Genomic DNA, 25743 nt, shown 5'->3' on the forward strand with positions numbered 1-25743 from the left:
TCCCAGAGGGTGATAAAAAGTTTATTCTGTACTTCTCACAGAGTCAGGTAGGGGATCAAACTGGAGAGAGGACCTGGTTTGGAGGTGTAGGAACTCCAGTAGGCTGCCTTCCTGTGAAGGGCTTTAGGCTGTTCCCCTAGGAGGGCTACCAAGGGGCTTGATGAAGCTGGGGGACTGGGGTGGTAGGGCTTGCAGCAGGAGCCCTCGGGTGATACAGGTTAGGTTGGGCCCCAGGCAGACAGCGATTCTTCTGAGGGGTGAGGTAGAGTGCTTCCTTCAGCCAGCCCGGGCGGAGAAGAAGGGCAGAGAACGGATGTAGGAGTCCAGTCGGGAACGGAAGAGCTCACTTTGCACAGTCTGGCCAAGCGGGCACAGGGGATTCTTCACCACCAGCTCCACATACAGCTGTGAAGAGGGAGGGTGTAGAGCCAGGCTTTGAACACTTCTTTTCAACCTCACAGGTGTGTGAATGCACAGGGATCAAGGGCTGGAGGCAAGCTCTTTGAGGAGAAACTGGTCGTGGAGTTCCTGAGAAAACCCAGGGTGTCTACTGTACTGTACAGTACAGTAGGCTTAGGGCAGGGATGGAGTCTTGGGGCTCTAAGTGACCATGGCTGTTGAGGCTTTGGGAGCAGGGTCCGAGGGACTGGCACTGACCGCACTGTAGATGTGGTGCAGCACATCTCGGATGGGCCCCACGCCCAAGTCTGTATTCATGACAACCTTGATCCCAGTGGGCGTCTCGTAGTAATGGAGTTTGTACCGGCTAGTTTGGAAGGCCAGGAAGCCGTCCTTCCTGCAAGGATGGGGAGCAATGTTAAGGAATGGGAGCGGAATCTCTCCCAAAGAGATACTTCTGATCCCCGTTAGATAGACTCCCTCTTAGACACCTCGCAGCTTCATCTTTCACTGTAGCCCCCGTGCCCAACCTCTCTAACCTTCTCTTCCCCACCGCCGCTTCTGCCATCTCCTGCATTCTCGCTCCTGACTCAGCCTTTCTTTCTGTCTCCTTACCCTCTCTGGGGACCAAAGCCCCTCCCACTCCAGAAAGTACCCCCTCCCCATCTGTTCCCTCCTTCCCTCAACAACCCCTCCGATTCCGCGTACATGTCCAGCGGGGACATCTTGCTGACAAAAGAGCGGATAGAGAAGAGCATCCCGTACATCAGCTTGTACTCCTGGAGGGAGAGGGGCAGAATCAGCTTTCTGTTGTAAAGGAGACGGGGTAGGGGTGGGAATGAGCCAGGGTTTGGAGAAAAGGGGCTGGACTGGGACTATGTGCATTTGGAGATGCGAGGTCACCCAAGTGGCGCGGGGCCCTCTCGTCACCTCCTCCTTAGGGATCCCCGCTTGCTTCTTGCGGTGCCACTCGCTGTAATGCAGACACACTCCATTTCGGTCAAACAGGTACAGGTTGTGGACAGTCATCTGCAAGGCAGAGAATGTGAGCCTCTCTCCGGGACAGCCCACACTCGGTTGGCTCCAGTTCTCAGTCCCGGATCCCTCCAACCAGACGGGGACCCCTCCCCCGGACTCACCGGAACTGCTCTGAGTGCCAGTCACTCGACACTTCCGGTTTTCGCGGAGCCCCGCCCCATCGGGTCAAAGCGTCTCAGCAATAACTCCGCCCCATATCTGCTTCAGCCAATCCGTGGCGCCGGGTCTGGGCATGCGCGTCTAAGGCTCTCCGCTCCTGAAGCTGGGAGCCGCTGAAAGCGCTGTATCCTGGGCTGGTGACGTCATCGAAGCGAGCGAGGCGGAGCTACGGAAGGTGGGCGGGAGCCTGCCAACGGTTTTGAGTGTTGGGAAGGGCGCGAGAAGAGGGGTCTTTTGGGTGTGGGCCTACCGGCTCTCAGGGGGAGGGGGCAATCCCTAGTTCCCACCTTGGCAAACTGCGGGGGGCTGAGGACTAGAGGTGTAGGGAGTAGTCGGAACGGGGTAATCGAGGTAGGGGATCTCAGGCTAGGCTGGAGCGCCTGAGCGTATTTTTTAGGGCCATCAGTGGGCGTGACTTGAGTGTTCACAAACGTTCTTTTGGGTAGTAGGGAGGGAAGGATTCTAGGGAGCCGTGCTACGGCTTTCTTGCCCGGAGGGATCGGAGGGGACGTACTAGAGAGTTGATCCTGGATGGAACGGGTGCATGGGGGAAGAGGAGACGTGGGGAGCGTGAGGTTCCTGTCTCGCTGAGACTGGAGCCAGTTGAGGGGCACATAAGACAGCTGGGTGGAAATTAGGCCCCTATTGGATTTGGGTCCGTTTCAGTTTGCACCTTCTGAGTGTGAGAACTTAAGAGCTCAGTGGACTATGAGAGCTTGGCCCAGAAGTTGAACTGCAGCTTTCAGCTCTCCAGAGGAACTGCAGTGGTGCGCCTGCCCTGCAGTAGGTCTTCCATCCCCACCCTCTCCTCCCTGCACCCGCCTTTTCCACTGTTCCCAGGAGCTGTGGAAAGAAATCCTTTTGTCCTCTCCCATGGCCTCTGGAACTGTTGGAAACCTTTCCTTTAACCAGAAAGGCTCCATACCCTCATTCAAGAATCCCTCGCTCGGAGTCTTCCTCTTTTCTCCCAAATCTTCCTTCTCCCAGTTATTACTCCCCTGGGCTCTCCTAAAGCAGAACCAGGAGTTCCCACCTCTGCTGTCTCCAGTTGTCTCTTCCCTGTACTCATGGCAGCATCAGCTGCCAGCCCCAGTTCACCCCTACGGGCCAAGGACCTCCTGAGTGAGTCATCAGAAGCCCCTGGGCTGAACCAAGTGTCCTCTGAGGTGACCTCCCAGCTGTATACTTCTTTGCACCTCAGTCGTCAGGCAGAGAGCACAGCCCGAGCCCAGCTGTATTTACCTGCCGCCTCCCCACCTCCCCATGAGGTGTTGGATGGCTTGGCCCAAGAATTGAGTCACAGCTTGTCACTGGGATTGGAGAACAACGTCAAGAAAAAGGTGAGGGAGGTCTGTCTTGGACACCTCTAGGGTCTTGGGATTGGGGGTGGTTAAAAAAAAAAGAGCTTTACTGAGATTTGAGCTCCTGTTCTTGGATTCCATAATTTCTTTTAACTACACAGTCAGCCATGTTTGTTCCTGTGAGCAAATGTTGATGAGAGTCCTGAGCCACTCATCATAAGTTGGAAAATTGTGAGACTTCCTAACTTTTTTTTTTTCTTCAGAGACACCCATGGGGTAGGTTGCTGTGCTTTAACTGGGATGTGGGTGCTGGAAATGAGGATAAGGGTTCTTCATCCCAAGAGGAAACTAGGGATTTAAGGAAAATATTCTAAGACCCTTTAATCTTGAAACTGTTTTGATTGTATGGTTCAAAATTTGGTGTGTAAATCATTAAAACATGGTTTAATCACTTATACATGTTACAGAGAAGATAGTGTCAGATAGAACACATATCATAACCGATCTGCAGACTGGCTAGGCCTCCCAGAGTTTGAAAAACTGATAGCTGTGGACAGCAGAGTCTTTACACAGGATATTTGCTCTCTAGTTGGAAGGAATCCTCACCACTCTTACCTTAAGATGCCCAGTTAATTCATTTACATTACCTCTCTGGCTTCCATAGACAATTGAGTTTCTTATTGAGTCAGTTCTATTTTTCTTGCTTTCCAAGGTGTGAGAGTAAAAATTCTTCGGCCTTAGAGGCCACTCGATGCCATCTACCCTGGATGCAGTATGGATTATTGCATCTGATTTCTGCATTGCTTTTTTCTAGGATGGTTCTAAGCATATCTTTGAGATGGAGAGTGTTCGGGGTCAACTCCAGAGCATGCTCCAAACCTCACGTGATGCGGCTTATCGTGAGTGATTTTCTATAAAAGAGAACCTAGATTTAAGGGGTGGGAAAAGTGGAGAAAGTTGCAGAATATGTATGGGCTGGAGACCTAGACTCAGAGATAAGAGATTTCAGGAGAAAAGGCTCCGTTTCTTAGGGAGAGAGGCAGGAGGAGTGGGTGACGTGGAAAGGAAGGACCACTCCTTTCTTCTCCTTCAAGTGATCCCTGTTCCCATCCTTACCTGACCCTGGCTGTGGGTCCCTCTGGCTGCCTGCAGGGGATCCCCCGATTCCAGGTGCTGACTCTGAGAGACGGGAAGAGGACTCCTTTGACAGTGACAGCACAGCCACCTTGCTTAAGTGAGTTCTCCTTGGGGTTCTCCTAGCTGCCTTCCCCTCTTTCTTGGAAAGCCAAGTGTTCTATCGCTTAGTTCTCCCTTTGCTGCTTTTATACCTCTTAAGGACATAAGATGCTTGTCACTTAGCTTTCAGTTTTTACCCTTTCTTGCCTTTCTGCTATGCTACTTACTCCTTTGGGAACATAGGCATCCACTGCTTAGTACCTGGTTTTCTAGGTCCTTCCTCCTCCAGAAGAATTAGCTCTTTTCTGCAGTGACTCATGCTGCAGAAAGCATGGAGTAGAGAAAGGACTACTATAGAGTGACTCAAAAAGCCTATGTGCTCTCTAGGGCTCTGTCATTTCTCTATGTAACTTTGTGACTTTGGGCATGGCTCGTGCCCTGAGTTGTAGTTTCCTTATTTGTAAAATGTCTGGAAATGGGACTCTGGGTCTCTAAAGCTTTCCCATCCCTTCTGTTCTCTACCTGATCTGTTCAGCACCCGACCGCTGCAAGGCTTGTCTCCATCCAGCTCAGCCCAGGCCTTTGAGGAGTTGTTCCCCCGCTACACCAGCCTTCGGCCAGGGCCCTCACTCAACCCCCCAGATTTTCAGGGACTGAGAGATGCACTGGATTCAGAGCATACTCGTCGCAAGGTGAGATATAAAGGCTTCCTTTTGACAGAAGCAAAGATTAGAAATAGAGCCAAGTGCTAAAAGATTACGGTCCTGCAAGCTAGGATTTTACTCAAATGGCTCACCTGTGAGGAAAGCCTTCTTTGATCATCCTGTCTAGGATGGCACACCTCCCCTCCAGGCATTCCTTCAGATCATTCTGTTATTTCCTTCACATAGTTTATCAAAGTCTGGTATGTCTTGTTTGTTTCCCGTCTTTAAAACCTAAGCTCCACATGGGTCATACCTTATCTTGTTCAGCAGTGTCTTCCTAAAGTCTAGAACATACCCAGCACAAACAAATACTCTGTACATGTTTGGTGAATGAACAACACATTTTTGGCTTGTGCAGAGCTACTGGTGATATAATGAGCTTTGTTCCTGGAACCTCAGCCTATCTGAAGAGGGCAGAGAGCAGGATGAAGCAGAGGAAAAGTCGGAATTACTGGTCGTGTTGTCATTTTTGGAACCTTCTCTTCCTCTATTTTAAACTGCCTGGACATGAATGAAAGGCTTTCCCCTTGCCACGCTGAATAGTCGTGTCCAGTATGCTTCTTAAGGCAGGAGTAACTTCCCACTCTTTGCAGCATGGACTACTGCACCCCTGCCGAAAGGTTCATGGAAATTTTTCTCAGGAGATCTAGGAGAGGGGAGAGGCTGGAAACCAAACCCCTGCCTCCTGAGGTGGTAGAGGAAGGCGTTGGAGACCTCAGGCTCCGGAATTCCTGACTCTCCTTCTTCAAACCTGTTCCGTTCTTGGGACCCACGCTCCCTGTCTCCAGCCCATTTCCCCCATAGAGAAGCTGGAAAGTTTGGAGCTTTGGTCAAACTAAGGGTGGCAACACCCAGACCCCTTCACCCTTCTTCCCAGCATTGTGAGCGCCATATTCAGAATCTGCAGACCCGTGTCCTTGAGCTTCAGCAACAGTTAGCCGTGGCCGTGACTGCTGACCGAAAGAAAGATATCATGATTGAACAACTGGACAAGGTGCCAGGGGAGCGGAATGTGGGTGGGTCTCTCTATGGGGGGCACCAAGGAATACAGGGGGAGGCCAGCATTTGTTTGTTCACATTAGGAGTTGGGGGCGGGTAAGTGCTGGGTCTGCTGACCACTGGAAGAAGGTGGCTGTTGCCCCTTCTCCTGTGGACACAAAGAGGGAAGAAAAATTGTTTAAAATTCTATGTGACCTCCTTCCTTTCCTGAGACCCTGGCCCGCGTGGTGGAGGGCTGGAACCGGCATGAAGCTGAGCGGACAGAGGTGCTTCGGGGACTCCAGGAGGAACGGCAGGCAGCTGAACTCACTAGAAGCAAGCAGCAGGAGGTGGGCAACCAGGATCACGAAGCATTAGAACCTGGGTCACCGATGGCTGGATGGGGGAGGAACCAGGGTTCCTCGAAGGTTGACCTCCAGCTTGCCGTAGCTAGCCTGACAGTTTTTCTCCTGTGTCCTCTCCCTTCAGTGTTTCTGCTGCCAAACTTGCATGTTTGATGTCTGCTCAGCTCTCCTCATCCCTCTGGCCCCCAAGTCATTTAGTTAACCCTTGCTTTTAAAGTTTATGTTGTTAATGATTTTCAAAGGGTAGCATGCAGGGATTCTCCTCAGTTCCTCCATCCTATGTTCTCTCCCTGAAAGACAGTAACCCGCCTGGAGCAAAGCCTTTCTGAGGCCATGGAGGCCCTGAGTCGTGAGCAGGAAGGTGCCCGACTGCAGCAACGGGAAAAAGAGACACTGGTGAGAATGCTCGCCTGGGTTAATTCCAATAAAGGCTGGTCATTACTTCAAGAGGGATATGGATTTTTTTGTTTGTTTGCACCCATGGCATGCAAGATCTTAGTTCCTCTACCAGGGATTGAACCCAGCACACCTCTCCCCCCACAAGTTGGGAGCAAGGAGCCTTAACCACTGGACTGCCAGGGAAGTCTGGGGATACGGCCTTTTGGTGGATTGTGGGAGTTCACCATTTGAGTTGCACCAGAGCAAAGTGTGTTCTTCAAAACACTAGTTCTGCTAGGTACTCTACAAAAAGTGAGCTCTGCCGTCAAGCCAGTTTGAGAGTCTCTGCAAATTGAATCCTCATTAGAATCATTTGGGAATTATTTTTAAATATAGATTTCTTGGGTCTTTTCCCTGAGGTTTTGATGTATAAGGGGTTGGGGAACCTAAATATTTTCAGAAAGTTGTAGGGGTGAGACTTAGGTTTCTCACTGCTGAAATGGTAAGATGATTACCCACATGAATTAGTAGCCAGGTTTAGAATTTCCTGCATGCATGACGCACGCTTGGTACATGCATGCTGGTACTGACATTCCTAACAGTCCAAGAGTGCTGGTGGCAGCTGCTGGTTGGCTAGTACCTGTTTGTAAGGCTGAATTTTCTAGTCTTTGTGGAATTTCTTCTGATGACAGTGGTGACAGCTATCATATATTGAGTACTTAGTACAGGCCAGACATTGTGCTAAATGCTTTACATATCCTTTTAACTTTAATCCGCATGAGGTGGACTGTAATATGCCCACTTTACAAGTAAGGGTGGTGCCTCAGAACCCAAAATAAATGCAGAGCTGGGATTCAGACTGAGATATGAGCCCAGGGCGACTTCACTTTCACTCTTCACTTTTAAGCATTGGAGAAGGAAAGGGCAACCCACTCCAGTGTTCTTGCCTGGAGAATCCCAGGGACAGTGGAGCCTGGTGGGCTGCCGTCTGTGGGGTCGCACAGAGTTGGACACGACTGAAGCGACTTAGCAGCAGCAGCAGCTACCTAATTCTGATACAGAAACTCTTATTTACCTGTGGGCTTGTTAACTATTGTGTTTTCATGGATATAATTCTCAACCGGCGCATTGTATAGGGGTGAGGAGGCAGATTGCTGGTCTCCTGAGGGCATGCTAAAATCTTGGTTTTCTCCTGGGGCTGTAGGAGGAGGAGAGGCAAGCTCTGACCCTGAGCTTGGAGCTAGAACAGCAGCGCTGCCGAGTCCTACAGGAAGAACGGGATGAGGCCCGGGCTGGGCAACTCAGTGAGCGTCGACAGTTGGAGACACTGCAGGTGGCCCTCGAAGAAGAGCGGCGGAGCTGGGCCCAGCAGGAGCACCAGCTGAAGGAACGCTACCAGGCGCTGCAGGAGGAGAGCCAGGCTCAGCTGGAAAGGGAGAAGGTAGAAGGGGCAGTTGAGGAACAGATGAAGGACAAAATTGAATGAGATGAATGTCAGAATACATGGTATAGTGGAGCAGGAAGAAGAGTGAGGGAGAGAAGGCTGAAAGGGTAGGGCCTGCAGGAAGGGCTCGGGGCATCAAATATACGGAAAATTGAAGTGTGAGATTCAACAGAGATGAGGAAATAGGTCACAGGTGAAGAGGAAGGGAGCTTGGATCTTAGGGTATGGGAGGGTGAATCAGGGAGTCAGGAAATGAGATTACAAACTGAAGTCTGATTGCCCTTTCCTAGGGGAACACCCAGAGGGAGGCCCAGGCTGCCCGGGAGGCCCAGCAGCAGTTGGCCTTGGTGCAGTCTGAGGTGCGGCGGTTGGAAGGAGAGCTGGATACAGCTCGGAGAGAGAGAGACGCCCTGCAGCTGGAGATGAGCCTGGTGCAGGTCAGGAGGCTGAGGTTCTAGGGGAGTGTCCCTGCTGGGGAGATGGAGGTCTGAGATGAAGTGGCTTCAGGAGTCAGGGCAGACACTCCTATTTCTAACTAGAATTTTGGCCTTTATGGATAAAATGTATGTTAAAAGCAAATTAATGAGTTTCTGAGAGACTTCTTTCCTTATTAATAGTTGACTTAAGGGGACAACCAGTTTCTGGGTTAGAGAGGCCAGTTTTGAGAGGACACACTTTTCACTTGGCCCATTGAATTGGAGGGCTGACCACATGGAAACTAATTTATCATGGAGGGCCAAGGGTAAAGACATTAGTTAACAATTCAGTAGTAATTTATAAGCCCCTAAACTGGTGCCAGCCACATGCGTGTATGTGTGCATTCAGTAAACCTACTGAACAACTCCTGTGTGTAAGCTCTGGGCTGGGATAATCCTAACACAATCCCAGCAATAGGGAGCTCACCAGTTACATGGGGAGCTTGTCTAGCACACACATTTTTGAAGGAGTATGATTAATAATTTAGAAAAGTGTTAGTCGCTCAGTCGTGTCTGACTCTTTACAACCCTATGGACTGTAGCCCGCCAGGCTCCTCCCTCCATGGGATTCTCCAGGCAAGAATACTGAAGTGGGTTGCCATTCCCTTCTTTAGGATTCCCGATCCAGAGACTGAACCCAGGCCTCCTGCATTGCAGGCAGATTCTTTACCACTGAGTCACCAGGGAAGCCCTAATAATTTAGAGTAAGAATAACTATTTTTCAAAATATTTGGCTGTACAGTGTCTTAGTTTTGGCATGTGGGATCTAGTTGTGTGACCAGGGATCAAACCCAGTCCCCCTACAGTGGGAGCACAAGAGTCTTAGCCACTGGACCACCAAGGAAGTCCCATTTGTATCTTATTTTGTCTTGCCTATTGGATGTTTATTTTTCTTTCCTTTCTTGTCATCTTTTAGAGTCATTATTCTCATTTCACTCTTTTTCAGTCAACTTATTTTAAAATCTTAAACTCAGTTTCTGTTTAAATTCTCAAAGTTAATTTATCAGATGTAAATATCCAAGACAGAAAGGAGCCATCAATTCTATATGGATGGGTCAAGGTAGTCTTCCCAGAGAACTCTAAAAAATGTTTTTAAGATATGAATAAAAGTGATCTGTAATACAAGTTCAAGTGTACAGAAGTACACAGTATTGGTTGCCTTCTCATATCACTTTGTGTGTATCCTTTCAGAACTTTTTCATATGTGTTTATGGGCTGGTGCTTAAAAAAAAAAAAAAAATATATATATATATATATACACATTCACTGCAACTTTTTACCTTGTAATATATCATAGACATCTTTCCATGTCAACACATACAGATGTGCATCATTTTTTAAAAAGAATTATATTACAATAAATGTATGAATCATCCTTTCGATGAGAAATTTACCCTGATGCCAATTTTTTTTCACTATTAAAAATAACACTGGGGACTTCCCTGGTGGGCCAGTGGTTAAAAATCTACCTTCCAATGCAGGGGACGAGGGATGAATCTCTGGTCCGGGAACTGAGATCCCACATGCCATGGGGCAACTAAGCCCATGAGCTGCAACTAGAGAGGCCTGCAGACTGCAATGGCTACTCAGCACAGCTTGAAAAAAAACAAAAGTGCTGCATGGAATTCCCTGGCCATCCAAAGGTTGGGTCTCCACGCTTCCACTGCAGAGGGCACAAATTCAGTCACTGGTCAGGGAACTAAGATTCTGTAAGCCGCAGCATGGCCAAAAATAAATAATGCTGCAGTGAACATCATTGTACATGACTCTTTGGCATTCCTTCTGAAGGATAGATTCCTTAAAGTGAAACTGCCAGCTCAGAGGGAGAGTATATATCATTAAGATTTTTCATTAAAAAATTTTGGGTGGGGATTAATTTAGAATGTGTAATCACTAAGTCACTATGTTGTACACCTGAAACTTAAAAAATAGTAGGTGATGAGATACCTAGAACAGACATAATCATTCATGGAAACAGAAAGTAGGGTGGTGATTGTTAGGGGCTGGGGAGGGAAAATGGAGAGCTGTTGTTCAGTGGGTATAGAGTTTCAGTTTTACAAGATGAAATTTCTAGAGATCTGTACAACAATGTGAGTATACCTAAAGCTACACTTAAAAATGGTAAGTTTTGTATTACCTAAGAAGGTAAGCTCTGTATATGCGTTTCTTACCATAATTTTTAAAAATTAAAAAGAATTTAGGTAATGAAAGGAGTTAAATAAATATTTTTTAAAAAAGCACAAAAAAAATATTTGTATTGTCCAAGGTCATGGTTTTATAAGGAAGGGAAACCGCTTTCACTCCTTGGGGCAAAATTCTCTTTCTTTTGTCTCTCAGATGTACGAGGGAATGTTGGTGCATGGATTTTTTAAAACAAACTCAGTTTATTTTACAATATTGTATTGTTTTTGTCATACATGGACATGAATCCACCATGGGTGTACATGTGTTCCCCATCGTGAACCCCCCTCCCACCTCCCTCCCCATCCCATCCCTCTGGGTCATCCCAGTGTACCAGCCCTGAGCATCCTTTTTTAACGTACCTTACATCCTCCATCCCCTTCTAAGCCCAAACAGCATGGAGCTGATGATGACCTCCCCCACCCACTCACTTGCTTCACTCCCAGGCCCGGTATGAAAGCCAGCGGATCCAGATGGAGTCGGAGCTGGCGGTGCAGCTGGAGCAGCGGGTGACCGAGCGGCTGGCACAGGCGCAGGAGAGCAGCCTTCGGCAGGCAGCCTCCCTGAGGGACCATCACAGGTGCTTGGAGCTTGCTGGCTGCTGCCTCTCCACAGCTGCAGCAGGTGGTGGCGGGGGCCACCCAGACCCTCTCAGATCCCTTTACCAGCTTCCAACACACCGGCTCCTGTCTGACTCTCGGTGGGAGACCTGCCTCGGGTTCACAGGAGAGCCAGACCTTCTTGGGGATTTTCCGCTTTCCCCCCATAGGAAGGAGCACTTAGCCAATAACTGATGGCTGCAGGAATACCAATTTCTAGCTCCCTAGCCCCTGGTGTGTACAGTGCTGAGCTGAGACCTGCAGCATGTCCAGACGTGCCCTTCTCCCTTCCTTCCCCTACTCCGCTACCAGCTTTTTTTTTTTTTTCCCAGAAATGCTTCTTAAATGAACCACCTTCACATAAGTCCTCATTTAAGTCTGCCTCTAGGGAACCCATTCAGCTGTCCTGAACAACCCTGCCCCCCAACCCTGCCAGGGCAGGGCTAGCTGGCTGGCTTGCTCGCTCACTCTCCTGTGCACACATGCTGGCTTTTTCTTACTGGATGACGTCCTTCTACATCTTCAGTTCTTTCTTCTCACCTTTGTCCTCTCAGGAAGCAGCTGCAGGAGCTGAATGGACAGCACCAACAGGAATTGTCCTCCCAGTTGGCTCAGTTCAAGGTGGAAATAGCAGAGCGGGAGGAGCGGCAGCAGCAGGTGGCTCAGGACTATGAGCTCAGGTACTGGACCCTGGAGTCTCCATGTCAGGCCTTGGTCCCTTCCCCTGCAGCCTTGGTCTCTTCTGCACTGGCACCAGCTCCTCTCACAGTTTCCTGTGTCCCACCTTTCCTTGTGGCTCTTCCTGTTCTCCGAGTCTCTGCTTTCTCCAAGGCCCAACATCACCTCTTGCGTCTTTCCTCTCAGACTGGCCCGGGAGCAGGCGCGAGTGCGGGAACTGCAGAGTGGGAACCAGCAACTGGAGGAACAGCGGGTGGAGCTGGTGGAGCGGCTGCAGGCCATGCTGCAGGCCCACTGGGAGGAGGTCACCCGCCTGCTCAGCACCACCGCCCTGCTGCCCCACCCCCCGGTAGGCTGTCAGGGTTCTTTTTAGACCCCTTCCTGGGACATCTAGCTCCCTCCCAAGGAGAGTCCGGAGTTCACCTCCTAGGACCTGTGTTAGGAAAATCCTTTGAGCTTTCCCAAAGAGTAACTGTCTCATCAAAAGCCGTCTTTTTGCCGTGGCTGCTACTTTCCCAGACTGGCCCCACAGCACTGGGCACCAGCCTCTTCTCCCAGCCCACGAGAGGGTAACACATGATGCTGGTTTTGCCAAAGGGCAGCTGAAGTAATTGTGATGGAAAGAGTCAGAAACTGTTGCTGAGTCCTGCCCTAGGGAGTCTCAACCCTTGCTCTCCCTCTGTTGGCATCTCCTACTTCCTTCTTTTAACAATTAAGTTCTTAATATTAGCTAAAATATTTTGGGGGATAGATAATAATGTGCATATAGTAATTTTACAAAACAAAAGGGACATCCTCAGTGGTCCAGAGGTTAACGCTCAGCCGTCCAGTGCAGGGGCCCACGTTTAATCCCTGGTTGGAGAGCTAAGGTTCCCACATGCCATGTGTGCAGCCAAAAATTTTAAAACATAATGAAATGAAAGAAAAAAAACAACCAAACTGTTCAAAAAGGTATACGGTGAAAAGTAATCTCCATTCTATGCGTGCACCTCAGTCTCCTGGTTCCTCCCCGAAGAAGCAGCAGCTGTTACTGGTGTCTTGAGTGTATCCTACCCCCAGCTCCACCCCCCAACCCTGCACAGAAATGTTGCCCTCTATACACAGTTATATGACTTATTTAACCAAGTGCTTGTTGGTGGATATTAAAGTTGTTTCCTGTGTTTTACTTCTACAAATAGTGCTGCAGAAAATGTCATTAATATGTCTTGGTTCAGTATATCTATACAGTTTCTAGAAATGGAATTGTAGGATCAAAAATATGCATTTTAAAATTTGTCAGAAATTTGATAGATGTTCCCAAATACCCTTCTAAGGACGTTCTACTAATCTGTTATCTTATTAAAGTATCTGTGGCACATCTCATCTCTTTAAGTGCACCTTCTCTTGTGCCCAGGTTCCCCCCGCTGGCCCCTCCAGCCCTGGGCCGCAGGAACCAGAGAAGGGGGAGAGGAGGATCTGGACGGTGCCCCCCATGGCTGTGGCCCTGAAGCCCGTGTTGCAGCAGAGCCGGGAAACACGGGAGGAGCTGCCTGGGGTGCCGCCGCCTGTTCTCTGCAGCCCCTCTCCAGATCTTAGCCTCCTGCTAGGCCCCACTTTCCAGAGCCAGCATTCCTTCCAGCCCCTGGAGCCAAAGCCGGACCTCACGTCTTCTTCAGGTGCCTGGGGACAGAAGTCACCGGGTTCCCTTTCCCTGCACTGACTGTCTCTCTCTTAACCTAACTTCCTGTCTGCTGGGGGCTTGAGCATTCTGTTTCCCAGATGTCTTAGTGACTGTCCGTTACCAGGAGCAGAAATCCACTCTAGCTGGTTCAAATACAGGTGGTTAGACTCTAGGAAATGGGACATAACTGTGCTTGATGAGAACCGAAGTTGGCACCAGGGGCTGCTTGCTCTGGGCCTACCTGGCCTCTGGACTCTGCTTCTTCCTCTTGAATGACTGACCCTCTCTCCCCCTTGGGTTCTTGCTCTCGCTGCTTTGGTTTGCATGTGGCTTTGAGCAGCTGTGATGCCGACTCTAGCAAGACTCTAGACAACCTGCCTTTGTTTCTTGGGTCCAAGTTTAAAGAGAGGCAGTCTGGTGGGTTGGTAACCGTTCCTCAGATCAGCTGATCTTGAGTTGTGGCCACGCCTGATTCAGTCAGCTGTGACTTGGGTGCATGGAGTGCTCTGTGTGGTGAAAATGAGACAACCCATGTTGAAGTAAGCATGAGGGTATGTTCTGGTGAAACAGCCAGAACATGTCTTTTTATCTTAAAGCATTCTGTGCTATGGCGGGATTTACTCATTCAACATCCAGGGACCACAGCCTTCCCCTTCTGTCTACTTTTCTGTCTTAGAATTCAGGTGTGCCCAGCTCCCAGTTGCCTTCAATACTTCCCTCTCCAGCTGTTTTCAACTGTGATCATCTTCTAGCTGCGAAGCCCCACTTATGTGTGACAGGCCCCCTCCTTCCAGGCTTTGAGCGAGCTGCCTGGTGGAGGAGCCCCTCCCCCTACAGCACACACCCCCTGTTTCACTGTACAGTGGAGGCCTTCTCTGCAGTTGGGACCTTCCATCCGGATCACCGGGCAGAGCGACCATTTCCTGAGGAAGACCCTGGGTCTGAGGGGGATGGCTTCCTGAAGGAAGGCCTGCCACCCCCTTCCCAGCTGCAGGGCCTCAAGCATTTTTTACACCAGGTAAGAAAGCCCACCTCTCCCATCTTGCTTTCTCTGTCCCTTCCTTATTTTCTCTTTCTACTCTGAGAGGTGAGGACTCTGGCCTTTTAGGACTAAGACTTCATCCCAGTTTCTGCCTCTCCCAGTCCCCCTTATTTCTGATGCAGCAATTCCTTCTGGAACTTTGGAGACCAGCTCCTACCTCCTCCCTGCTGCTTCCTGCAGACCCTGAGGTGTCTTTCTTCAGTGGTCTTCAGGGAGCCCTACTGTCTTGTCCCCCCAGCTGCTGGAGACTGCACCCCAGAGCCACGAGAACCCCTCCGTCGATCAGCTTCCCCCTAAGCCTGGTGAGCGCCAGCTCTGAAGAAGTTTGGGGCTGGGTCTGAAAGAGGCAGGAGATCCACTTACCAGGGCTGGGTCCTCAGGAGCTGGCAAAGGTTACAAAGCCCCATGAAGGCTAAGGCTGTTGGAATTCCTTGGCTTTTGCCCCATTTCTTCATCCTGAATCTCATTCCTTTGGCTAGGTCCTCTGACTGCCCCATCTTGGGAGGAAACCCCTCAGGTGCCACGCCTCCCGCCCCCTGTCCATAAAACTAAAGTTCCCTTAGCAATGGCGTCCAGTCTTTTCCGGGTCCATGAGCTTCCTTCGGCCCCTTCACAGAGCTGTGGTCCCAGCGGTGGCTCCCCAGAGAGAGGTAAGTAGGTCCTGGTTTACAGGTAGGTCTCAGGTGTGGAGCCAGTACCTGGAACTGAAAGCCCTTCTGGGCTCCGGGAGCTGGGATAAGGGCTGGGGCCACCCCAGGATGATGGTCATTCCTGATGTGTGTCTCAGGTGGAGATGGGCCCGCATCCTCGAGGCAGCTGATGGAAGTGTCTCAGCTGTTACGACTTTACCAAGCTCGGGGCTGGGAGGCGCTGCCTGCCGAGGATCTGCTGCTTTACCTGAAGAGGCTGGACCACTGCGGCGGGTACCACCCTGGGAGGGAAGGGAGGATGGACTAGGTGGAAGGCATCTGGACTGTGAACGGGAAGAGTGTGGAGTGTGTCTATTGAGTAGTGTTGTCTGCCCTTTTCTGGGGAAGAAGTGAGGGTAGTTGGAGTCTCCCCCTCTTCCTCCATCTCTCACTCTTCCCCACCTTTCTTTTGTCTCTTTTCTTTTTGGTTTGTTTTTCGCCTCTTAAAAAATCTCTTTTGCATGTTTTTCTACTTTAATTTTTTCCTCTTTACCCTGCAGCTCAGAACTGAGAGTCCTAGGACTGTGATGACCTAGTATAACTCAGTATGTGACTCCACTCATGTTTCCTCTTATTGGATCCCCGGGTCTATCTTGTTTGTTCATTCTTAAGAGACAGCACCGGGAAGTAGTACTTCTCCCCGAGTGTTGGGGAGAGTGGGGAGCAGCTGCCCCTCCTCATCCCCTGATCTCTGTACAGCAGGACTGACAGCCGAGGGGAAAATGCCCCCAGAAGGAACACAGACTCCCGCTTGGGTGAGATCCCCCGAAAAGAGGTGAGGAAAGTAGGGCTGGGTGAAGGGGTGGGAGGCTCTCACTGACTCGTCCCTCGCCCTCCACATGATCGCCTTGACCCCACTGACCGGGCTCCCATTTTCTGTAGTGTGGCCCTTCCTCTTTACTGTCTGACTCCAGCCTTCCCCACACACAACACCTTTCCTCAGGAGCGGGGTACTGGGAGGACATGACACTGAGGTTTTTCTTCTCTCTCTCCCTTCAACTCTTAGGTTCCCTCCCAGGCTCTCCCTCGGCGCCTCGCTGTAGCCACTAAGACTGACAAACCTCCAGCTCGGAAGAAAAGTGGGCACCCCGCCCCTGGTGGTGTGAGAAGTCGGGGGGGAATCTGGAGATAAGCCCTTCACCTTTCTCTTCCTTGGCCTCTTCTTATTTTTATTATTATTATTTTAATAAATCTGGTAGTCTGTATTAGAGTCTCTGACTCATAGGCACTCAGAAAAGGGAGGATTTCTAGGAAACCACTTTGTGAAGAAACCTCATTCTTCTCTTTGAGTGTGTTTTTTATATGTTTCTATTTCATATTCTGTGGAAAAAGACATGACTGCTTTGAAAGAAAACAGTCTGTGGCCAGATTTCCAAAGTGTAGGTGAACGAAGGCTCAGTGTTTCCAGAGTGAAACCTACAGTGTGGCTAGCTCTGGTCGGTTCTGGAATTATGGGACCCTTATTTTCTTTTATATATCTCTGTATTTTCCAACTGTTCTGAAACATATGTGTTACTTAATAATCAGAAAAACACTTTTATTAAAAAAGTTACTATATAAAGAGTTTGAGTGAAAATGTGATATTGGGAAGACAGTTTTCTCTTTCAGGAGCAGATAATTCTTTCAATTGTGTTAGTAGGATCCTGTTAGATTCTGCTCCAGCCAGCCCACATATTATGGCTTCACTCTTCTGGCTTTGAAACATATGTAAAAGACTAGAGTGCTGGCAAGGAAAAAAAGGCCATGATTGTGAAAACTTTCATCCTCATACCAAAATGAACAAAGAGAAACAATATTAAAGAAGAAAATGAGATTAGTGTGAAACTATGAAAGGCTGTGAAGAAAGCTGAGTGCTGAAGAATTGATGCTTTTGAACTGTGGTGTTGGAGGAGACTTTTGAGAGTCCCTTGGACTGCAAGCAGATCCAACCAGTCCATCCTAAAGGAGATCAGTCCTGGGTGTTCATTGGAAGGACTGATGCTAAAGCTGAAACTCCAGTACTTTGGCCACCTCATGCAAAGAGTTGACTCATTGGAAAAGACTCTGATGCTGGGAGGGATTGGGGGCAGGAGGAAAAGGGGATGACAGAGAATGAGATGGCTGGATGGCATCACCGACTTGATGGACATGAGTTTGAGTAAACTCCCAGAGTTGTTGATGGACAGGGAGGCCTGGCGTGCTGCGATTCATGGGATCGCAAAGAGTCGGGCACGACTGAGTGACTGAACTGAACTGATGAAAGGCCCCAACTTCATAGTACAAACCCTGAAAAACCCGTAGAACAATTTAGATGAAACTGAAGGATGATGCCTTGGGACCTTCTAGCTCCAGAGCACAGTGCCAAGTGGGGATGGTGGTAAATATGATTGCGAATGGCCCGGTCCTAGGTGAGCATTTGAGGGACAGAGCTTGCTAGATTCTGTGAGGAGGGTGGGGTCCTTTTGTGTGTCCCTAAATTATTTGGTTAGCTCCAGAATAGACTTGACAGAATGTAGATTCACATACTGTTTTATAGTAACAATAGTCAGCCCTCCATACCCTTGGGTTCTCTATCTGCAGATTCAACAAACTTCGGATCAAAAATATTGGGGAAAAAAATTACAGAAAGTTTCAAAATGCAAAACTTGCATATGCTGCACACCAGCAACCAACTTTTACGTAGCATTTACATTTTATTTTTAGCTATTTATATAGTATGAGATAAGTAGTCTAGAGATGATTTAAAGTGTATGGGAGGGTGGGGACTTCCCTGGTGGTCCAGTGGCTAAGACTCCCAATGCTGGGGGCCCCAGTTCAATTCCTAGTCAGAGGGCTAGATACCACATGCTGCAACTAAGCATTCCACATGCTAAAATGAAGACTGAAGATCCTGCATGCTGCAACTAAGACCTGGTACAGCCAAATAAATACTTTTCAAAACTAATAAAGTGTCCAGAAGGATGTGCACAGATGATAATGCAAACCTTTTGTTGTTTTTTACGTAGGACTTGAGCATCTGTGGATGCTGGTATCTGCAGGGTGTTCTGCAACCTATGCCCTACTCTGGATATCAAGGGACCACTGTATTTTCTTCCACCTTAAAGTAACTTTCTAGCTCCCAGGGGAGGAAAGAGAAGATGAAAAACCCACGAGCAGCAGGTGTGCTGGTTCTCCTGCTCCAGCTCAAGGGGACAGCTTGTCATCGGTCCTGCCCAGTATCCTGGCAAAGAAACAAGAGTTGCACCAGCTGGGGCACTTTTCAAGGCCAATCTCGACTCACCTTTGGAAATGCTTGCTTTTCTTTTTTACCTCAAGTGCCTAGAATTATTTGACCAAACTCTGTGATTGATGGCATAGTACCAGCATTGGGAGGAAATAGTTTTATACCATTTTTTAAAACTGGCAAAATGAACACCCAGTTTTACCTCATTATCTTTTGGATTCCAACCTGCCACCCTCAGTCAACAACGCCCTACATTTTTCTTGACGCGAAGGACGGTGTGGAGAATATTTCCCAGCTCTCCAGAACTAAATCAGAAAAGGGCACAGTGCTGACTTAACTATTTTGTGAGCTAGTTATAGTAAGACAACTGATTTTTAAAAAATATATTGTGCCCCCTTTAAAAGTCTTGTTTCTTCACCAAAACACAGCAAGGAGGAGGAGGAGAAAACCCAATCACTTTCTTCCTCCATGATCATCTTGAGAATGTTCTGAGAGGCGAAGAAACCAAAAGGAAAGATTTGGGGAGCTCCATAAAAGCACACATACAGAGAAGTTTGGACAGTCTTTAAACTCTGGCCATCCTTGGTGCAGACAACCTGTGGTGTGGGATTTTGTCTCCTGAGAACTCCCACAGCTGCTGAGGGTGGGGCTAGGGGTCGTTCCGGTGGTGGAGTATGTGACAGTGAAGGCTGAACGCTAAGCTGCTGTAAACAAGTCCAGTGGCTTTGGGCAGGTTTATTTCCCGGGTAATGGTCCACAGCAGTGGGATAGTCCTGCTCCATGTGGCCACCTGGGTCTCAGATGTTTTCCATCTTGTCACTCAGCTGTCCCCAGATCACTGTCACTGTGTGTACTGTTGAAGCAGGAAATGGTGAAGTGTCCTGTTGCCAGGTAGGACTCAGCTGGCAAGAAGGAGAAAGAGCCACAGGCAATGTCTTAAGACCCCCCGCCATACTTGGAAATGACACATCAATTTTGCTCATATTTTGTTGGTAAGACCTTGGTCATGTGGCCATATCTGATTGCAAGCAAGACTTGGAAAGATAGCCTAGCTGGCTACCATGTATACATGGATTGATTACTCCATTACCACGTAAGCACTAAGGAGAAGGAGAGAACGGATTTTGGTACTTGCAGATGGCTCTAGGGAGTGGGACCTCAGAGAAAGTAATTGCTGGGACAACACAGGGCCATCAATATTGACTGACTGTGCAGATAATGAAAGAGCATATTAGACATATGTAAATTAGTTCAAGCTGCACAATTGGTCTAAATAGCCCCTACAAAACAGAATCAAGGAAGGAAAAAGGAGAAAACTTAAATTCTAACCAGGATTCTTTTTGAGAGAAAAAAGTATGGAAAAAAGAGAACACAAGATTTGGGTTAAGCTTGAGAGACTTGTTTCTAGAGTTTGAGCCTCAAGTAAATATTCATAGTAAAGGATTGTAAACCATTCAATAAAATAAGAAATCATGGGTCCACACAGATACAAGTAAACTAATACACTGGGGACTCCCTGGTGATCCAGTGGTTAAGAATCCACCTTCCAATGTAGGGAATTTGGGTTCAACCACATGCCACAGGACAACTATGCCAAGCCCTGAAACCAGAGAAGGCTGTATGCCACAACAATGGTCCTGTGTGCCACAACTAAGACCTGGCACAGCCAAATAAATGTTAAAATTTTTTTTTTTAAGTTTGACAAGGTACAGGGTAATTACACAGCTGCAAAGTACATCCCGGGTCTTCCCAGGTGACTGACTGGTAAGCAGTTGGAGGAGGAAATGGCAACACACTCCAGTACTTCTTGCCTGGAAAATCCCATGGAGAGGGGAACCTGGTGGGCTACAGTCCATGGGGTCGCAGATTCAGACATGACTGAACATGCACGCACACAAAGTACCTCCCTCAAAGTACTAATTACAAAGGGTAACTTCTCTGGCTGAGCCACCTTCATCAAGTGATCAAAGTGAACTTCACCAGTATGGGTCAAATCTAAATCGTGTGCAGCCTGAGAAGATGCCAGGAGAAAAGAGCATCTGGCCAGATTTCTGCCGAAGGTCACAGCCTGAATTTAATTACAAAGAAATGGCAGACGAGCACTAACTGAAAGACACCCTTCAAAATCATCGTCCTGTCATTTTCAAAATTGTCAAAGTCATGTAAGTCAAGAAAAGCAACTGCCACAGACCTGAAAGCCGAACACAGCACGTGATTCTGTACTAGACCATTTCTTTATCCAGAACTTCTTTAGGACAACTGGTGGAACTTGAAAAAAAAAAATCTGAGGATTAGATGGTAATGATGGGTCAATGTCAGTTTCCTGATTTTGATGTTTGTCTTGTGGTTTTGTAGGAGAATCTCCTTGTTTGCCAGAAACAAGACTCCAAAGTATTTACAGGTGATGAGGCTTCCTGTTGGCCACTTGCTCTCAAATGACAGAAAAATTTATTTGTATAGTACTTGCAACTTTCCTGTAAAGTTTGAAATTATTTTTTAAAAAACACAACCAATTTTTTAAATACCATTTAGGTAGCAGCATATACTTAGAAATTTAGCAGGATAATAAAACTTCTATAAAGGAAAAACTAACCAAGGCAAAAATAAACTTTGTGTTATTTAGGAATACCTACATTATATGGTAAGGCTAAAAAAAAAAAAACCAAAGAAACAGTATACACCAAATTCAGGATGGTGGTAACCCTGGGGGTGTGGGAGAAGGTGATGTCATAAGGAGGACCCACGGCAACATCAGGGTGTAAGTGATATTCCATTTCTTCAAATAAAGATGTTTGTTATTGTGCTTTATAATTCATGCACACAGAGTGGTTGTATTTTTCTTATACATCAAATATTTCATAGTAAGGAAAAAATACATGATGTTATTGCATTTATAATAGAAAAATAAACCATATATGTATAGAACCGTATATGTAAAACTATGTGTGTGCATCTATGTTTATAAAATATATAAAGGACTAGAAAAATACCCACTAACAAAAGCAAAATGCCTTACAAATTTATGTTGAGCACATGTCAAATTTTATTAAGTTGCTGACAAGGGAAATTGGGAAGAAAAATGTATGCCAGCTTGGTAGAAAGTTGCTGCTGCAAGTTTCTGAGCAACTCTCACTAGACCTTATTGGTACCACTTATTACTGTCTGAAAAGTCTTTGCCCCACATACATAGATTTTTCTTTGAAAATGATAAGGTAGCAAATGTATCTAAGGGTCAAGAAGTGGTGAACAAATGTCTCGTTGTATCTGTGCTGAAATGATTGAGAGCTGGCTCTGGGCTCTAAGGCCGGGATTTCAAACCACATGGTTTGGCTTCAGCGCTGGTGTTTGTAGTTGTGACACATCAGAGCGGGAAGTGGTGCTACTGATGCTGATAACCATTCATCACCCCTGTGTTTTGGGATAACTGAGGAAGAACGACCAACGGCCATGAACTGAGTGTTTGTGGGTAGCATAATACTAGGGCACTGGGACGGGGGGGAAAGGGTGGGGTTGGCAAGGGTAAATGTGGAGCATGAATATTTATAGGCCGTATCAGAATTTTCCAGAGAAAGAGGACAGGATGTGTGTGTGTGTTTACAGAGAGAAGAGAAGGAGGCTTCTTCTTTTCTTTAAAAAAATATTTATTTCTCAGGCTAAGCCAGGTCTTAGTTTTAGCATATTTGATCTTCCCTGTGGCACGTGAACTCTTAGCTCTATGTGGGATCTAGTCCCATGACCAGGGATTGAGCCCAGGCCTCCTTGTTGGGAGCACAGAGTCTTAGCCACTGGACTATTGGGGAAGACCTGAGAGAGGCTTTTTTTTAGGGACTTGGCTCACTGCAGAGGCTTGGCTAGTCCAGAGTATGCAGGCTAGGCCTGCAGGCTGGAGATTCGGCAGAGCAACCACTGGTAGAATTCCTTCTTGCCTGGGGAGACCAGCATTTCTATTCAGGCCTTCAACTTATTGGATGAGCTTACCACATTATGGAAAGAAATCCACTCTACTCAAACTGTATCAGTTGAGTGTTAATCTCATCTTAAAAACACCTTCACAGCAACATCTAGAATGTTTGAGCAAATAGCTGGGTTTGTGACCATAAAATTAACCATCATATAAATTCTGGACCAAAAGATGCTTTTCATTCTTGATCAGATGACCATAGAGAATCTCCCATAAGCCATCAACACAGCAGGTGGCAGCATGACAGATTCAGTCCTCAGCTTTTTAATATATCTTTAGTATAGATAATTTATATACTGATAACCCCAAACTGCCATTTTAGGCTGGATTTGGGCCTTTGTACATCAGCAAATGGGCCAACGTATCAAGGTATGTGATAGCAAGTCACATCAGTTCAGTCACTCAGTCGTGTCTGACTCTTTGTGACCCCATGAACTGCAGCACCCCAGGCCTCCCTGTCCATCACCAACTCCTGGAGTCCACCCAAACCCATGTCCATTGAGCCGATGATGCCATCCAACCATCTCATCCTCTGTCGTCCCCTTCTCCTCCTGCCCTCAATCTTTCCCAGTATCAGGGTCTTTTCCAATGAGTCAGCTCTTCATATCAGGTGGCCAAAGCATTGGAGTTTCAGCTACAACATTAGTCCTACCAATGAATACCCAGGACTGATCTCCTTTAGGATGGACTGGTTGGATCTCCTTGCAGTCCAAGTCACTCTCAAGAGTCTTCTCCAACACCACTGTTTAAAAGCATCAATTCTTTGGCGCTCAGCTTTCTTTATAGTCCAACTCTCACATCCATACATGACTACTGGAAAAACCATAGCCTTGACTAGACAGACCTTTGTTGGCAAAGTAATGTCTCTGCCTTTTGATATGCTGTCTAGGCTGGTCATAACTTTCCTTCCAAGGAGTAAGCGTCTTTTAATTTCATGGTTGCACTCACCATCTGATTTTGGAGCCCAGAAAAATAAAGTCAGCCACTATTTCCACTGTTTCCCCATCTATTTGCCATGAAGTGATGGGACTGGATGCCATGGTCTTAGTTTTCTGAATGTTGAGCTTTAACCCAACTGTTTCACTCTCCTCTTTCACTTTCATCAAGAGGCTCTTTAGTTCGTCTTCACTTTCTGCCATTAGGGTGTTGTCATCTGCATATCTGAGGTTATTGATATTTCTCCCAGCAATCTTGATTCCAGCCTGTGCTTCCTCCAGCCCAGCGTTTCTCATGATGTACTCTGCATAGAAGTTAAATAAGCAGGGTGACAATATACAGCCTTGACGTACTCCTTTTCCTATTTGGAACCAGTTTGTTCCATGTCCAGTTCTAACTGTTGCTCCCTGACCGGTCAGGTGGTCTGGTATTCCCATCTCTTTCAGAATTTTCCACAGTTTATTGTGCTCCACACAATCAAAGGCTTTGGCATAGTCAGTACAGCAGAAATAGATCACATAGTGGTGTAAAATTATATATAGGTACATTTCAATAATGCATCAAACTATTAAATTTATTTTTTAAAAGAGTGAAAAACAGAAAAAACACCAGCCAATTTTATCAAGAAAACAATTGAGATACATGAGAAACACTAGGTGGATTCCAAGGAGCAAACCTTTAAGCTTTAATGGGCTTCATCGGGCTTAAGCTTAAGCCTGAGTGTTTATCACTTATGCTCAGGATTCAGCTGCTTGTTTTCATGTCTGTTTTCCCACTAGATCCTAATCAGCTTGAAATAGGGTCTGCGTTGTGCTGCTTTGAAATCCAGGATTCAAGCCCATGGCCTGGCATAGAAAATTTGCTCAATTGATGTTTGTTGACTGGAGTTTTTAAAACTTGATTTTCTCTTCTAAAGCTTGCTCAAGGCAGCAGGTTTAGATCACAAACACAATTATAAGTAAGAAAATTGAAATCACCTGAAATTCTATCACCCAGAGAATCACATTTTCATCTACTTTTCAAAGCATGTCCCATAGGTCTCTTTGGAAGCCACTGGTTCTCCATAGAACCTCCATGTCTTCTGGGACCCTGGAATCCAGTCAGCTGCTCCTGGGACCCCCAAAGCTGGGCACCCACCCCACCATTTCTGCTTGAAGTTCTTTCTCTACCTGAGCATCCACCTAAGCATCCTCAATTTACCTGGGATTTCAGATTCTGTCCCTGCCCCTCATGATTCAGCCTGGAGTTGGGGGTTGGGGGTGGGGAGTACATTTAGCCCACACTCAGTCCCTCCATTTCTCCCCTCAGTCTTAGTCTCAGGAGTGAAGAGTCCAGCTCCATTGTATTTGCCACCATCCTTCCCATCGCCCACGTGCATGTGAGCGCGTGCTAAGTTGCTCCAGTCATGTCCAACTCATTGCAACCCTATTGAGCCCACCAGACTCCTCTATCCATGGGGATTCTCCAGGCAAGAATGCTGGAGTGGTTTGCCATGCCCTCCTCCAGGGGATCTTCTTGACTGAGCATCAAACCTGAGACTCATGTCTCCTGCATTGGCAGGAGGGTTCTTTACCAATAGTGCCACCTGGGAAGCCCCGCATTGCCCACAGGGCCTCCCTAAACTGTGGAAGTTTGAAAGCCAACAAAAGGGGATTTCCCTGGTGGTCCAGCAGCTAAGACTCCACGGTCTCAATGCAGGGGGCCCAGGTTTGATCCCTGATCAGAGAACTAGATTCCACATGCCACAACTAAGACCTGGTGCACCCAAATGAATAACAATAATAATTTAAAAAAAGAAACCAAAAAAATAAATAAATCTTAAAAAATGAAAATAAAAAAAGAAACCTCAGCAAAAGACTTTCATTTTTTTGTGTGTTCAAATAGCGCCACCCTTTCCCTGAGGCAGTGAATTCAGAACACTTGAGACAGTAAATGAGAAGAGGTTTACTAGGAAAAATGGGGAAAAGGTGGATAGGTTTTTCAAATTATTATTATTTCTATGCAAGTATTTTATATGTATTTTATCTATATTAATTATAATGTAAATTACTTCTGTGTAAGTGAAGGGATCCAAATTTTACCACAGTGGCATAAAAGTGATTTTGAATTGAAGACATTTGAGAATCAACAGATGCAGAAAGAGGCTTTTTCTGAACTCTCCTTTATCTGACTAAAAGCAGAAACTTCTGGGATTGAAACTACTATATATCCCCTCTCTGGGGAATTTCATGGCCTTAAAGAAAACCACATCACTTACATAAATAAACATTATCACAGACGATCTTATCTCCCATAAAAGCCCATTTGTCTTTGTTAAAGAAACCCTTTTGTTCTTCCCATAGAACTTTTTCTCCCTACTCTCTCTCCCCTCTTCAGT

The 25743-nt window shown here is 47.2% G+C and overlaps 2 protein-coding genes across 3 annotated transcripts; one reads left to right on the plus strand and one right to left on the minus strand.

Moving 5' to 3' along the window:
• TRAPPC1 (trafficking protein particle complex 1) lies at positions 1–1596 on the minus strand. The gene is made up of 5 exons (XM_005693537.2): positions 1539–1596; positions 1330–1428; positions 1108–1178; positions 658–796; positions 1–405 (listed from the first exon to the last, which is right to left on the minus strand). Exons 2-5 carry the CDS (start codon positions 1426–1428, stop codon positions 277–279), a joined length of 438 nt encoding a protein of 145 aa, XP_005693594.1. The 5' UTR covers positions 1539–1596; the 3' UTR covers positions 1–276.
• On the plus strand, positions 1778–16822 carry CNTROB (centrobin, centriole duplication and spindle assembly protein). 2 transcript variants are annotated; one of them, XM_005693538.3, is made up of 19 exons: positions 1778–2936; positions 3712–3796; positions 4050–4131; positions 4609–4765; positions 5655–5771; positions 5989–6105; positions 6418–6516; positions 7703–7939; positions 8233–8379; positions 11046–11179; positions 11753–11878; positions 12063–12225; positions 13270–13531; positions 14400–14554; positions 14817–14880; positions 15058–15228; positions 15366–15501; positions 15967–16042; positions 16274–16822. In XM_005693538.3, exons 1-19 carry the CDS (start codon positions 2664–2666, stop codon positions 16397–16399), a joined length of 2727 nt encoding a protein of 908 aa, XP_005693595.1. In that variant the 5' UTR covers positions 1778–2663; the 3' UTR covers positions 16400–16822. The 2 variants fall into 2 exon arrangements, with proteins under 2 accessions (XP_005693595.1, XP_005693596.1); XM_005693539.3 differs by having other exon boundaries at positions 15970–16042; positions 16274–16821.

The sequence above is a fragment of the Capra hircus genome, chromosome 19 (genome assembly GCF_001704415.2).
Source record: "Capra hircus breed San Clemente chromosome 19, ASM170441v1, whole genome shotgun sequence".
NCBI classification, from domain to species: domain Eukaryota; kingdom Metazoa; phylum Chordata; class Mammalia; order Artiodactyla; family Bovidae; genus Capra; species Capra hircus.